This window comes from Entelurus aequoreus, linkage group LG21 (assembly GCF_033978785.1).
Source record: "Entelurus aequoreus isolate RoL-2023_Sb linkage group LG21, RoL_Eaeq_v1.1, whole genome shotgun sequence".
Taxonomy (NCBI): Eukaryota; Metazoa; Chordata; class Actinopteri; order Syngnathiformes; family Syngnathidae; genus Entelurus; species Entelurus aequoreus.
The window spans coordinates 34,689,782-34,704,781 of NC_084751.1; the positions used below are offsets into that span (position 1 = coordinate 34,689,782).

Sequence of the window (15,000 nt, forward strand, 5' to 3'; positions counted from 1 at the left end):
TAATTCATTATTAAGTGCCGGTCTCAAAATATTCATCCATCCATTTTCTACACCTTGTCTGTCTCGGGGGGTGCTGGAGCCTATCCCAGGTGAAATGGCACTAAAACATTTACTACTAAAACATTTTAATAGATTTTTGAGCACCGTGAGTAATGTTCTATATTTTCAGTGAAACATTTAAAAAATGTTGGTGTTGTTTACTTGAGACTTATCGCTTATGTTTGACTGCCATCTACCGGTCACACTTATCATTATACCATGTACCAAATAAAATAGTGCAATGTCCCGGAAGAGTTGGTACTACTGCAGGGAATTCTGGGTATTTGTTCTGTTGTGTTTATGTCGTGGTTCAAATATTCTCACGAAATGTGATTGTTATTGTTGTTTAGTGTGGTTTTACAGTATGGCACATGTGTATGACAGTGTTGGCTTTGTTTATACGGTCACCCTTAGTGTGACATGCATGGCTGTTGACTAAGAATGCCCTTCATTCGCTTGCAGCTGGGGTGTTCAAAATCAACAAAAACAGTTTTCCTTATCATCTTCAGATTAAAACCATTTACACCCCGTCCAACAGCAACAAAGGTAATTAAGGTGGGTATAGTCAACCAAACTTATTCTGAGAAAAATAAAGGATTTAAAGTGCACCTTATAGTCTGGAAAATACGGTAAATTAGATTTGCTGATACATGTAGAAACCCTGTTATTACCTTCACCCTGTTATTACCTTCTCGCCTTTATTGCCCTGCTTGCCTTCAGGTCCTAGTCTTCCTTGCACTCCCTGCAAGTCAACGTTTGAACAAAAGACCACGTTTTATTTCCTCCGGAGTTAACAATTAATAATAAGTATGCAAATGTGAAAATGTGATCTGTCATAAACAATCTTACAGGATTCCCAAGGGGACCTGCAGGTCCATGAGGTCCAATTTCTCCAGGAGGGCCCTGTACGGAATGCAAAAAACAAGACATTTGTTTGCAAAGTAAATTAAGGGAAAAAAACAATAACAATTTTACCTCGAGGCCAGTGAAAGCTGGTGGACCTTGAATGCCTGGCAAGCCATCATCTCCCTACAAGGCAAAACAATATATTGAGCGCTTTCTGATAGTGTTTAATATATTCATTAAATTCATTCTTAATAGAAAATCCATTTGACACAACCTGACTTAAAAGGGAACTGCACTTTTTCTTTGTAATTTTGCCCGTCATTTAAAATTCTGATGTGAGACAAGGACACATATGCCTTTCTTTTTATGCATTCTGACTAGTAAATAAACAATAGCAATAGGCGGCTAACAATGCAGGTAATGGGCATTTGATCTATTCCGCCTAAAAAGCACTAATAACATCCCAAAACCTCTGTTGACGTTTTATAAACACACTGTAAGTAAATATGTTATTCAGTAAGAGGCTTATTCATAATAACATGTAATATTTACATATTTTACTCATTTTAATCATTAGGGTGGTACATTGACTTCACAGACACATCCTAACGTTTGCTATTTCCTTCAACAACAACAACCCTACTAATAATGGCAGACTTAATGAGAGACAACGATGACTACTTTGGAACAGATGATGAGCCAGAACCTTTTTGAGCCTGAATATTAGGAAGATGAGCTACAGGTTGTAGAAACAGTGTGCTAAACGGATGCAGCTTTAGTGGAAAAACTCATGTAGCGGTATTGCTAAGTGCTAAACAATAAATACAAAATATGATCACGATAAAACAATCACTTACTGTACACTGTCTGCTCTCCGTGGGATGCTGACTAATGGGATGTTAATATCCTTCAGCACAAGACTTTAGTTTAGCTGCTAAATTAATCCAAATCTTTACTCCAGAGGGGAAAAAAATGTGCATCTTTTCGTGTCTTTCTGACGACCTTGCAGAGGAACTACTTTTTAAGCAGCGCCTTGATCACAGAGCAGCTATTGAATATTTAAACTTTTAGACCATCCTCCTTATATGCAGGCTCAAAAATATAAGGTTCTGGATAGAGATGTCCGATAATATCGGCGAGCCGATAAATGCTTTAAAATGTAATATCGGAAATTATCGGTATCGGTTTCAAAAAGTAAAATGAATGACTTTTTAAAACGCTGCTGTATGGAGCGGTACATATCCAGTAAAACACGGACGTAGGGAATACTTGATCAACAGCCATACAGGTCACACTGAGGGTGCGCGTATAAACAACTTTAACACTGTTACAAATATGCGCCACACTGTGAATCCACACCAAACAAGAATGACAAACACATTTCGGGAGGACATCCGCACCGTAACACAACATAAACACAACAGAAAAAATACCCAGAACCCCTTGCAGCACTAACTCTTCCGGGACGCTACAATATACACGCCCGCTACCACCAAACCCCGACACCTCAAAACCCCCCCCCATCTCCCGAATTCGGAGGTCTCAAGGTTGGCAAGTATGCTCTAGTATACTCTGGACTGAAGCTGTGTGCCTTCATTGTTTTTGTAGCTGTTGTTTTGAGGCATGTTTAAAAAAAATAAAAAAATAATGCACTTTGTGAAAGTCAAAGTATAGTATTTCCCATAGTTGTAATGGGTGTCAGGATTATCTCAGGGAGAGCATGTCCCAAATTCCAAGCTGTTTTGAGACACATGTTAAAAAAAAATAATGCACTTTGTGACTTCAATAATAAATATGGCAGTGCCATGTTGGCACTTTTTTCCATAACTGGAGTTGAAGTTGTTCTCTTATTTTGGAAAACCTTGTTTTTGATTGATTGATTGAAACTTGTATTAGTAGAATGCACAGTACAGTACATATTCCGTATAATTGACCACTAAATGGTAACACCCGAATAAGTTTTTCAACTTGTTTAAGTCGGGGTCCACGTTAATCAATTCATGGTAAAGTTACATTGTTTAATGCATCCAGCGGGGTATAACAACAGAATTAGGCATAATAATGTGTTAATTCCATGACTGTATATATCGGTATCGGTTGATATCGGAATCAGTAATTAAGAGTTGGACAATATCGGAATATCGGATATCGGCAAAAAAGCCATTATCGGACATCTCTAGTTCTGGATTATCATTTGTCCCAGAGTAGTCTTTGTGGGCCCACATGAAGTATGTCACAAATAGTAATAGTTGTTGTTGTTGAAGAAAATAACGAACGTTGTGATGCGCCTGTATGCTTAAAATGACCAAAACATGTAAATATTACATGGTATTACTAACGTGTCCGCTGGGTTACATATATACTCACAGTGTGTATATAAAACGTTTAAGGAGGTTTTTAATGGCTTTATCCCATTATCACCATCGTTAGCTGACTCTTACTGACGTTTATTTACGAGTTAGAATGCATAAAAAATAAAAAATAAATCATGTGTGCTTGTCTCCCATTAGGATAATGAATGCCCTTCCATCCATTTTCTACCGCTTATTCCCTTCAATTCCCAAAAAAGTGATGTTCCCCTTTAATATAGTCATAATTGTATTTGAATTATTATAGAGAACCTCTTTCCCTGGAGGGCCTGGAGCTCCTGACTCTCCTTTCATGCCTTGTTGTCCTGGTCCCCCTTTCGCTCCTTGCTGACCTTTGGGACCAACCTGTCCGAGTAGACCCTGAAAACAACACAAAAATATAAATTAGAATCAAGTTTAGCCTTCTATGTGGGGTGTTGTCATTGTTAAGTAAAATTGATCAGATTTAATTCAATATGTCGGTAATAGAAACATTTATTTTGATAGAAGAAATTGTGATTGAACGCTTAAAATCCGAACTGAAATGCTAACAGTTGGCACATTAGCCAGGTAGTGTTAAATGACTAAATATATGACTCTGAAGTGAAAACCTGCAAAATGAGGTAAAATAGCTAAAATCCCAACGTTAGTAAACCTGAAGTACCAACATTTATGACTCTAAGGTGTAAACAGAGTTCCTTTTATTATTGCAGGGGATTTCGTTAATTGGGACGCTATTAATTTTTTCGTTGTGGCTTGTGAAGCCCTTTGAGACACTTGTGATTAAGTGCCATATAAATCAATCAATCAATCAATCAAAGTTTACTTATATACCCCTAAATCACGAGTGTCTCAAAGGGCTGCACAAGCCACAACGACATCCTAAATAAACTTTGATTGATTGATTGATATACATACACACTTACAAAAACTTCCTTTGTGCTTAAAACAGGCATGTCCAAAGTGCGGCCCCCAGCTAATTTGTTAACGGCCCCCGGCACATTCTGCAAATACTACAATAAAAATGTAAAACATGAAAAAGTGTAATAAAAGAGTAAACAGGTGAAATGTAACAAGAAAAAGTGGCAATGTTGACACTAATAACACAAAGCTGCCATGCGGACTGTTATTGACCTATTGAAGGCTCCAATTACTTCACTGGAACAATTCCACTTTGAAATATTTTGGGGGGAAAATATTGCATATTTTGTGCGAAACAAAAGTTTTCTTTCACAAAAAAAGCAACAAACAAACAAACAAAAAAAAAAGAAAAAGTTATAAAATCTTATAATCAACAGATCTACTGACTTAAGCGTTAATAGTAAAAAAAAATAGAAATTTGGCTTATTTTCAACACTTATTCTTTTTATTTTTTTTATTGTTATGAATTATTGACCTATTTAAGGTTCCAATTACTTCACATCAAATATTCCACTTTGAAATGTTTTGGGGGAAAATGTTGCATAGTTTGTGTGTTTGCCATATAAATAAGGGTTTTGACATAAAGGGCATAAACATAAAAACAAAATTTAAAAAAACGTTATAACGACAGACAGACCTGAAGTTGATCTCGAGATTCAAGCGTTAAATGAAAAAATAATAATTTATGACTTATTTCTAACATTTTTATGACTGAGACCCTTCCGGGTACCGGGGACCAAACTTGAGGAAAGCCATAAAGGTTAAAAAAAACCAACCTATTTTTTGTATTGGTTTTTTTCAGTCTGCGGCCCAGAGTCGAAAAAGTTTGGACACCCCTGGCTTAAAACAATTCTTACGCTGTACAGCAGTCTTATTTTTTATATTTTTTTGCCTTTGAGGCACATGTGACTAAGGGCTATATAAATACATTTTGATTGATAATTTTAACATTAAACTTAAATGGGTACTCCAATACCAATGCACTCACGTTAGCCTGCCAACAATTTGACTAACATTACCATATAAGATTTTGATGTTTGAATGTTTGAATTTTTTGAGAAATGTGTGAAATCTGGACCTTTGAAAAAAATAACCAATAATTTTCAATAAAAAAAAAAAAATCTTGGTAATTGTGTAATTCCTGGTAATGTGGAAGGTCGAACATTTTGACAGTAAATCGGATGAAAAATGTGGGAGAAAAAGGTGGCGCAAAAGAGTGGAATAAGAAGAGGAAGTACTAATTGTGTGAATGCCAATTATGTGGAAGAAACTCATTGTCTGGCTTTGGGATGATTATTATTTATGCTATCAGTATGGTTCATACATACGTTCATTATTTTGGATTGTGAATGTTAGAAAAATGTTAATCATGTGAAATTAGTCAAACAGAAAACATAGGCAGGTATGAAAAATCACTGACCTATTTATTATTTACCGTCTGGAATGAACTTACACTGTCTTTAAGTTCAAAGGCAGTGGTAATTGTTTTTAATTCATCAAATTAAGATTGTGACGCAGTCAGCTGAATGATGTGGACACTTCTTGTCACTGGAAACTTCCCAACAAGCCTTGGAGACTTTGTATGAGTAAGTAATATGAAATTATATATATTTGATATTTGTTTATATTGACAAATGTGCTGTTTTAGAATGCAATATTGTTCAATTTAGGAAACGTATTACACATATGTCTACATGTGTGCTATTGTGTGCTTAGCTGTTGTGTAGCTGCTGGCTCCTAGTAGCCTATAGCCTCCCACGTTTACCTTTTGTAAATAACTTGACCACAAGACCAGTGCAGCCTTGTGTGCTTATCGGAGGACATTTAGATAGACGTTAACTGACTGTGCAGCTTTGCACAAGTAAAGACGCTGCAGGACTGCTTGTATTGGAGATTATGTCCCACATTGTACAAAACCCAAAACTGGTAAAGTTGTCACGTTGTGTAAATGGTAAATAAAAACAGAATACAATGATTTACAAATCCCTTTCAACTTATATTCAATTGAATAGACTGCAAAGACAAGATATTTAATGTTTGAACTGAGAAACTAAATGTTATTACAAATAATCATTAACTTAGAATTTAATGGCAGCAACACATTGCAAAAAAGTTGGCACAGGGGCATTTTTACCACTGTGTTACATGGCCTTTCCTTTTAACAACACTCAGTAAACGTTTGGGAACGGAGGAGACCAATTTTTGAAGCTTTTCAGGTGGAATTATTTCCCATTCTTGCTTGATGTACAGCTTAAGTTGTTCAACAGTCCGGGGTCTCTGTTGTATTTTACGCTTCATAATGTGCCACACATTTTCAATGGGAGACATGTCTGGACTACAGGCAGGCCAGTCTAGTACCCACACTCTTTTACTATGACTGTTTACTGTTGTAACACGTGGCTTGGCATTGTATTGCTGATATAAGCAGGGGCGTCTATGATAACGTTGCTTGGATGGCAACATATGTTGCTCCAAAACCTGTATGTACCTTTCAGCATTAATGGTGCCTTCACAGATGTGTAAGTTACCCATGCCTTGGGCACTAATACACCCCCATACCATCACACATGCTGGCTTTTGAACTGTGCGCCTATAACAATCCGGATGGTTCTTTTCCTCTTTGTTCCGGAGGACACAACGTCCACAGTTTCCAAAAACAATTTGAAATGTGGACTCGTCAGACCACAGAACACTCTTCGACTTTGCATCAGTCCATCTTAGATGAGCTCGGGCCCAGCGAAGCGGGCGGCGTTTCTGGGTGTTGTTGATAAATGGCTTTGGCTTTGCATAGTTGAGTTTTAACTTGCACTTACAGATGTAGCGACAAACTGTAGTTACTGACAGCGGTTTTCTGAAGTGTTCCTGAACCCATGTGGTGATATCCTTTACACACTGATGTCGCTTTTTGAAGGTCCGTAATATCATCGCTTACGTGCAGTGATTTCTCCAGCTACTCTGAACCTTTTGATAATATCACTGATGGTGAAATCCTTAAATTCCTTGCAATAGCTCGTTGAGAAATGTTGTTCTTAAACTGTTCGACAATTTGCTCACGCATTTGTTGACAAAGTGGTGACCCTCGCCCCATCCTTGTTTGTGAATGACTGAGCATTTCATAGAAGCTGCTTTTATACCCAATCATGGCACCCACCTGTTCCCAATTAGCCTGTTCACCGTGGGATGTTCCAAATAAGTGTTTGATGAGCATTGCTCAACTTTCTCAGTCTTTTTTGCCACTTGTGCCAGCATTTTTGAAACATGTTGCAGGCATCAAATTTCAAATGAGCTAATATTTGCAAAAAATAACAAAGTTTACCAGTTCGAACGTTAAGTATCTTGTCTTTGCAGTCTATTCAATTGAATATAGGTTGTAAAGGATTTGCAAATCATTGTATTCTGTTTTTATTTATGATTTACACAACATGTCAACTTCACTGGTTTTGGGTTTTGTAAATGCAATCACACTTGTTTTTTTGTATTAAATCCGAACACCTCTAGCACAAATTCTGAGACATTTGGAAGCATATATTAATGACAACCACCGGTCAATCACGATCCGGGACTGTGCAATCAGCGATTACATGCCAACTGGACAATATTTATCATATTTATTTACATATTTAATCCAAAATATAAAGCCTGCACAGCATAGGAGGTACAAAATACTGACTCCCACCCCCTCAGCACACTTGGGAACCAGCATTACTCCTCTCTAGTCAGTTTACTCGTCACTTTATACTTTTTATTGTCTCGTTTTTTTTTACATTGCCTCTTAGAGTGGTCTTAGGCCATATTGTATATTGCATATTGAGTATATTGTGTTGTTTCTGTATATTGTGTGGTTTCTTCTTTTTTTTAAATGCAAAGCACCTCAGGGAAGCAACCTAAATTTCGTTGGACCCATTGGCGTTGTTAGGCCTATTTTAGGGGGGCTCAAGCCCCCCTAAAATGTTCTTAAGCCCCCCTAAATAATTTGGTGTTTAAAAAAAAAATAAAAAAAATAAATCTTTTTTTTTTTTTTTGTTCATATAGAAAATGCCCACATCACTCAAAATCCAGTCCGCATTTTCTCTGCGACCTTGCTTGCGGTCCTGCAGGTGTACGAAGCACATTAGCACACAGCACTGCAGAACAAGAAACTTGTGTCTGCAATTGTAAATAATTTAGTTTTTAAGTTTTGTGTTTCTTGTAGAATCTATATAAAGTAATATACATTAGCCTATTGTTAAAATAATGAAAAAAACATCATTAAATATATTTGTTTTATTGTATTGTTACATTAATAGCTGTTGTATTATTATAGGATGGCTTGTTAAACATTTCATAGGATTTTCAGAGGGTGGAAAAACCAAGAAATTTAATATAAAATGTAAATTTAATAAATACATAAAAAGAAAAAAAAATGGTTAAAAGCCATCGTCCCGGGGAGCATTTAATTTCGTCCCGTGCATTTTTTTTTTTACCGACGACGGGACTACGTTAATCTCAAGCCCTGGAAGTTACATTTTATTGTTTGCATTATTTGTTTCAGCATTGCACTTTGAAGATGGTCCCTCAGCTCTTTGACAGCTTTGGCTCTTTTTCAGATCAGCAGAAGGACTCTAAGTCTTTCTTATTTACAGTATATATAAAAGTTTCTCATTTCTATTCAGACTTCCATATATATTTAATTTCCTTAACGGCTTGCCATAATACATATATATATATATATATATATATATATATATATATATATATATATATATATATATATATATATATATATATATATATATATATATATATATATATATATATATATATATATATATATATATATATATATATATATGTATATAAGTTGTGGCATTAGCCTCTATGTTGTGAATGAATAACATAGAGGCTAATGCCATGACTTTCATTGTGTTTCAGTGTATCTTGAAGGATCATGCAAGTAATTGTTTCTTGTTGATGCTGTAAACAAAATGTCACTGTGCAAACCCATGTTTGTTGTTGTACTGAACACAGATTGAAAATAAACCGACTGAAATAATAATAATAACAATGATTAATTTCTAAGTCTTTGTTAACCGTTTGTGAAGTTTTGTGCTCGTGCGCTACGTTCGCTCGCATCCTGTGCATCTCCTGGGGGCTAAGCCCCCCCTGTCCTTAAAAGCTAGTGACGCCTCTGGTTGGACCTGTACCTGTACATGCACAATGACAAATAAAGATCATTCATTCATTCAATAATACATTCCTGACAATGTGTGACACTTACAGGGGGTCCCAGCTTGCCAGTGTCTCCTCTGACACCCCGCGGTCCAGGTACTCCCTTCAAAAAAGACATACAGTACAAACATTCAAGTAGATGTTTCTCTGCAGCCAAATGTAAACATAATACAAGTTTACCACGGGGCCTCTTGACCCAGGAGGTCCAGTTTCTCCAAAGCTCCCAGAGTCCCCCTGGAAAAGTTAAACAGCTTTCAGTGAAAGCCAGACAAGAAGGTGACAGCTCTGGCTTTTGGCTTGTAGGTTTAGCGCTCAAGGGAGACTCAAAGGTAGCGTTCTCAAACGGCAAGTACCGGCACTACTTTTCGCTCCTTAAAATTAAAGGCAAGAATGTTTATGTAACATGCACGCTACGTCCAGATCTGCCTCAAACAACTCGATTCGCACCTCACATCAACACATGCCAGCATGACACCAACTGCTGCTGTTAACCCAACCCCAAGCCTAAATGCAACCATTTTGGAATTTGGATTTACCATGAATAATCACAGGTGATTACTCCCTTGTATTATTACAATTAGCTTAAGAAAAGACCCCAATATTTGTACACAAATGCAATTTTATCTTGAGAATGTCATCCAGGAACATTTTACTTGAATGCATGTCATTTATTTGCCCAACACTTGCTAACAGTTTAATCTAAAGTTCTTTCAGACTGTATTTTGGTATACAGGTGCAGAGAATTGCACTACTTGCGTCATGATCTGTTCACGCCAGACCATGAGTTTGTTGTTTTTTCCTCCTGTGTTTAGTGCAGTGGTTCTTAACCTTGTTGGAGGTACTGAACCCCACCAGTTTCATATGCGCATTCACCGAACCCTTCTTTAGTGAAAAATACAATGTTTTTTTTTTTTCTAATTCAAGACGAAGTTATGTTTTTGGTAACACTTTAGTATGGAGAACATATTCTAAGTAACAAAGACTTAGTTTAGAGTTTTTTGGACACTAGGGGAACATATTCCAAGTAACAAAGACTTAATTTAGAGTTATTTGGTTAGGGTTAGGGCCAGGGTTAGAGGGTTAGGGCCAGGGTTAGAGGGTTAATAATGACTAGTTAAGAGCCAATATGTTACTAATTTGCATGTTAATAAGCAACTAATTAATGGTGAATATGTTCCCCATACTAAAGTGTTACCATGTTTTTTTTACTGGTGCACAAAATGAACCGTGCATGAACATCACCTTGTTTAAACAACAAAATCAACACAGTGCATAAACTCACAACAAATTACACACCAAATCAGTCTGACTTCTGCTGTTGCCGTATCCGTAATACGCCGATAGGGAGAAGTTTTTATTTACACAATGAGTCGGGTGTGTCTTGACCACCGCCGAACCCCTGAGCCCGACTCACCGAACCCCTAGGGTTGAATCGAACCCAGGTTAAGAACCACTGGTTTAGTGTCTTAGTCCCTGTCTTGTGCTTTTATTTTGGTTGCACTTCCTGTCACTTTGGTTATGCAGCACCTTGACTTTGTTTGCCAGCACACCTGTTCCCTGTTTGCGATCCTGGCCGTACCTACCATTGAGGACACCGAGGTCAGGTCCTCTGTATTTTTTTTTAAGTAAGAAAAAGAAGATGATATAACTGACTGCAAATATACTTTGTGTGCGCTGTACAAAACTATGCGTTGGGTCATCCTCTCTCAATATATGATCTTTGGTCACTCCAACAACGTAACACAATAAAGTCCGCTTTTACTTTAAAAATGATCCGGTCCGAAATGTGCTGTCAACATAACTTTAACAATAAATTATACTGACGTAACTAAAGTTGGTTTTGACTGAATGAAATGGATGTGGAACGCTGTCGGTATAATACCTTTGTCGTGTCAGTCAGGTGCCGCTCCACCCTAAATTTAGAACACGCGCTCTGCGTAGGGCTTCGTGATCAGTGGGGGCCCATTAAAAAGGTAAATTATTTAATGACAAGGCGCTTCCTATACCATTTTATTCCTGGCCACGTCATGTTCTGTCACTAATTGCAATACAAACACAAATGTTTTACAAAGTCTGTGGCTCTGAGGCGGGCGTCATTAGTACTTGCTTTGCAAAGAAGAAGGTCTTGGGTTCAAATCCCGGCCGTGATAGAACTTTTGGTATGGTTTTTAAATTGATATTTTAATGATGTTAAAATAGTTTTTACTTATGAGAGTAGCGTATGTGTGTTTGTGAGAATGGCCATGTGTTGGCTGAGTGACGTCAGTGAGTGAGTGGCCAAGTAAAGAGAGAGAGAGGGAGCTTGTGCACTGCGCAGTAGAAAAATAAATGGGTTTGGTTGTGCCCTGCAAAACTAATAATAAAGCGACCAGATTGTCACAAATCCGCGGCCTCAAATTCTGACCGGAAAGCGGAGCTTAGCAGACCGGGTAAAGTGAAGGGTGTTACACCCGACGAAAACATCAGCCCTGGAAGGAACGTCTGCCCTGTGCTCCTCGGAGCCTAACAGCAGGACAGGTGTAATGACTACATTATCACCTGTCACTCTTTATAACGCCTTGTGCAGATCTGAATGCTTATTATTTAGATGTTTACCAATGTTTGACGCAAATGTGGTAATACCAATCGCCACATTTGGCGAGGCGTGTTTTAAAGCAACACTTGAAGCGCAGCGCATTCTTGTTTAATGCATTACCTTTATTGTTGGTTTTGAAGCCCAAATACCTCCCTATTAAGCATCACGCACCCTCTTTATTAACCAGTAGAATGTATGTTTTTTGCCATTCTTCCTCTCCAAGATGTTATTGCTTGTATACACTTTGTGTGTGGGTTTTGACACACAACATCATGCACCTTGGCTCTGTAGTCACCACTGCACACTGGCATTCAGATAAAAGAACAGTACCGGTACTTTTCAAAGGCAGTACACTGCAAAAAGTCAGTGTTCAAAAACAAGAAAAAAAATACAAAAAATGAGGGGTATTTTATTTGAACTAAGCAAAATTATCTGCCTATAGAACAAGAAAATTCGGCTTGTCAAGACTTTCCAAAACAAGTAAAATTAGCTAACCTCAATGAACCCCAAAATACTTTAAAATAAGTATATTCTCACTAATAACAAGTGCACTTTTCTTGGTAGAAAAAAAAAGAGACCTTTTTGCTCAATATGTTGAAAAATATTCTTAAATTAAGTAAATGCTAGTGCCATTATCTTGACATAATGATATGCGCTCGGCATTACATTTCTTGAAACCAGCAAACTTATACTAAAAAGTAATTTATTGTTCTTAATGGAAAGTCAACAAGGCAACCGCTTGTTACTCTCGGGGTCTCCTAGCCGCTCAGGCAAATCATATGGTCTAAAAATGCATTTTTCCATCGATAACATGACATCATCGCGCCAAGTGCGTGCTCTTTCAGTCAATTAGTGCGCATATATACAGCCCAGCCTCTGGCCAGAAAATTTTTAATTGTAATTTTGAGGAATTTATCTGAATGTGCATGAACTAATTCTGTTCAATATTGTTAGAAATGTCACATGTTAAATGTTTAAATATTAACTGTCAGTTTACTGTACTGTGCCAACTGTACTACTATATGAGTACGTATTTTCTATTGTTTCATTGAAAATAAAACAGCAAAGTCAATTTGGCTGTCATCTGTTTTAATTATGAGACACAATTGTGTCAAAATCATGATTTTTTTTCATGCTTGAAGTAAGAAATTATTAGTTTAGAAAAGTAGTTTTATACTTGTGAGTGTTGATGACACAGCTTTGCAACAGTTGATATTCTAGTTTCAAGCATGTTTTACTCAATATAGGTCATAAAATCTCAGCTACAAGCTGTAATATCTTACTGAGATGATTTAGGACCAAAACCCTTAAAACAAGTAAAACACTCTAACATAAAATCTGCTTAGTGAGAAGAATTATCTTATCAGACAGAAAATAAGCAAATATCACCCTTATTTGAGATATTTAATCTTACTTAGATTTCAGTTTTTGCAGTGTATAGTACCGATTTCAATCAATTAGTATTGCATTACTTTATTAGTGAAGTACCGCAACAACCCTCGAAAGCAGAATGTGATCAAATTAAGAAAACAATCTTATACCTTCTGTCCGTCAAGTCCCTTTGGTCCCTGCGTTCCAGGAGTTCCAGTACTTCCCTAAGGGAAAACATACAATTTAGTATCATTCAAATTATACACAAAATACACAACATCTTGAACTGATACAATAAAATGTGTTTTTAATTGAAGACCAGAAAGTACGTAACCCACGTACTGACCTCTAACCCCGTCAGACCTGCACGGCCAACTTCACCCATCAGTCCTGGTTCACCCTATTTTATTTGAGGTGACAGAAACATAATTCATGACCTTTGTTTATTAAACCATTTTTAGCATTCATGGACATCCAGTCATGATATTATTTATTCACAATAAAAACAATTCTACAGTCGTTCCCAAGGCTCATCAATGTGTCTGAATCTCTTCTAATTGTATATGTGCTCTGACTAAAAAGCTAATTTGTCCTTTTGGGGTAAGGCTTACTTTGATTGTCCGTCTTTTCCATTTTGCTGTGTCAGAAGGAAAGCAACATTATGTAGAATATACCACCTATTTGACAGATGACATTGTTTGCAAAAAATGTATGGACATATACAGTCAATAGAGTAAATTAAATAGAGTAAAATATGTTCTAGAATGGAACTAGCTCAGACACACGGCAAATAACACAGCAGGCGGGGAGGAGAAGCCAACTGCTAACCTACCTTGAATGTGAAGTATTGAAATAAAAAAAAACAAAAAATGTTTTGTACACTTCAACAGAAGTCTAACAGGACCGGGGTTACAGCAGAGAGTAACCAGCTAAGAAGAGGAAATTAGCGAGTAGATTAATAAATCCGGAGAGGGAATAATATTCTCACAGTGTGACAACACTGTCAGCCATAGCTATGAATGAGTAGATACGACTCTATGAGCTTAGGGTGAACAGGGGCACATCGTCATTGCTTTAGAAGGCATGGAAACTACAGTGCTCACATATCTGGTCGTCCATACGCCATCCAGCGGTCATCAATAAGTCAATAATTAAATGTAATAATACATTAATGAAATAATAATATACAATATAGATGCATAGATAATCGTAGCCCCTGAATCGTAATTGAATAATTCCTACGCTTAAAGGCCTACTGAAACCCACTACTACCGACCACGCAGTCTGATAGTTTATATATCAATGATGAAATCTTAACATTGCAACACATGCCAATACAACCGGGTTAACTTATAAAGTGCAATTTTAAATTTCCCGGGAAATATCCGGCTGAAAACGTCTCGGTATGATGACGTTTGCGCGTGACGTCACGGATTGTGCGGAAGTATGTGTAACAATGTGTCCCAAAACAAACAGCTCTGTTTTCATCAGAAAATTCCACAGTATTCTGGACATCTGTGTTGGGGAATCTTTTGCAATTTTTGTAATGGACAATGAAGACAGCAAAGAAGAAAGCTGTAGGTGGGATCGGTGTATTAGCGGCTGGCTGCAGCAACACAACCAGGAGGACTTTGAGTTGGATAGCAGATGCGCTACCGTGAGTACGCAGCTTTCTACCAAACATTTGATCGC

At 37.2% G+C, this 15,000-nt stretch overlaps 1 protein-coding gene across 1 annotated transcript in view; it reads right to left on the reverse strand.

Moving 5' to 3' along the window:
* si:ch211-196i2.1 (collagen alpha-1(III) chain) overlaps nucleotides 1-15,000 on the reverse strand; it is a 65,577-nt gene that overhangs the window by 39,838 nt on the left and 10,739 nt on the right. The window contains exons 9-16 of the mRNA XM_062032061.1: nucleotides 13,655-13,708; nucleotides 13,479-13,532; nucleotides 9,543-9,596; nucleotides 9,412-9,465; nucleotides 3,507-3,614; nucleotides 1,015-1,068; nucleotides 889-942; nucleotides 728-781 (exon numbers count right to left, since the gene is read on the reverse strand). Coding sequence (XP_061888045.1) covers nucleotides 728-781; nucleotides 889-942; nucleotides 1,015-1,068; nucleotides 3,507-3,614; nucleotides 9,412-9,465; nucleotides 9,543-9,596; nucleotides 13,479-13,532; nucleotides 13,655-13,708 — 486 coding nt within the window. The remainder of the gene's footprint in view (nucleotides 1-727; nucleotides 782-888; nucleotides 943-1,014; nucleotides 1,069-3,506; nucleotides 3,615-9,411; nucleotides 9,466-9,542; nucleotides 9,597-13,478; nucleotides 13,533-13,654; nucleotides 13,709-15,000) is intronic.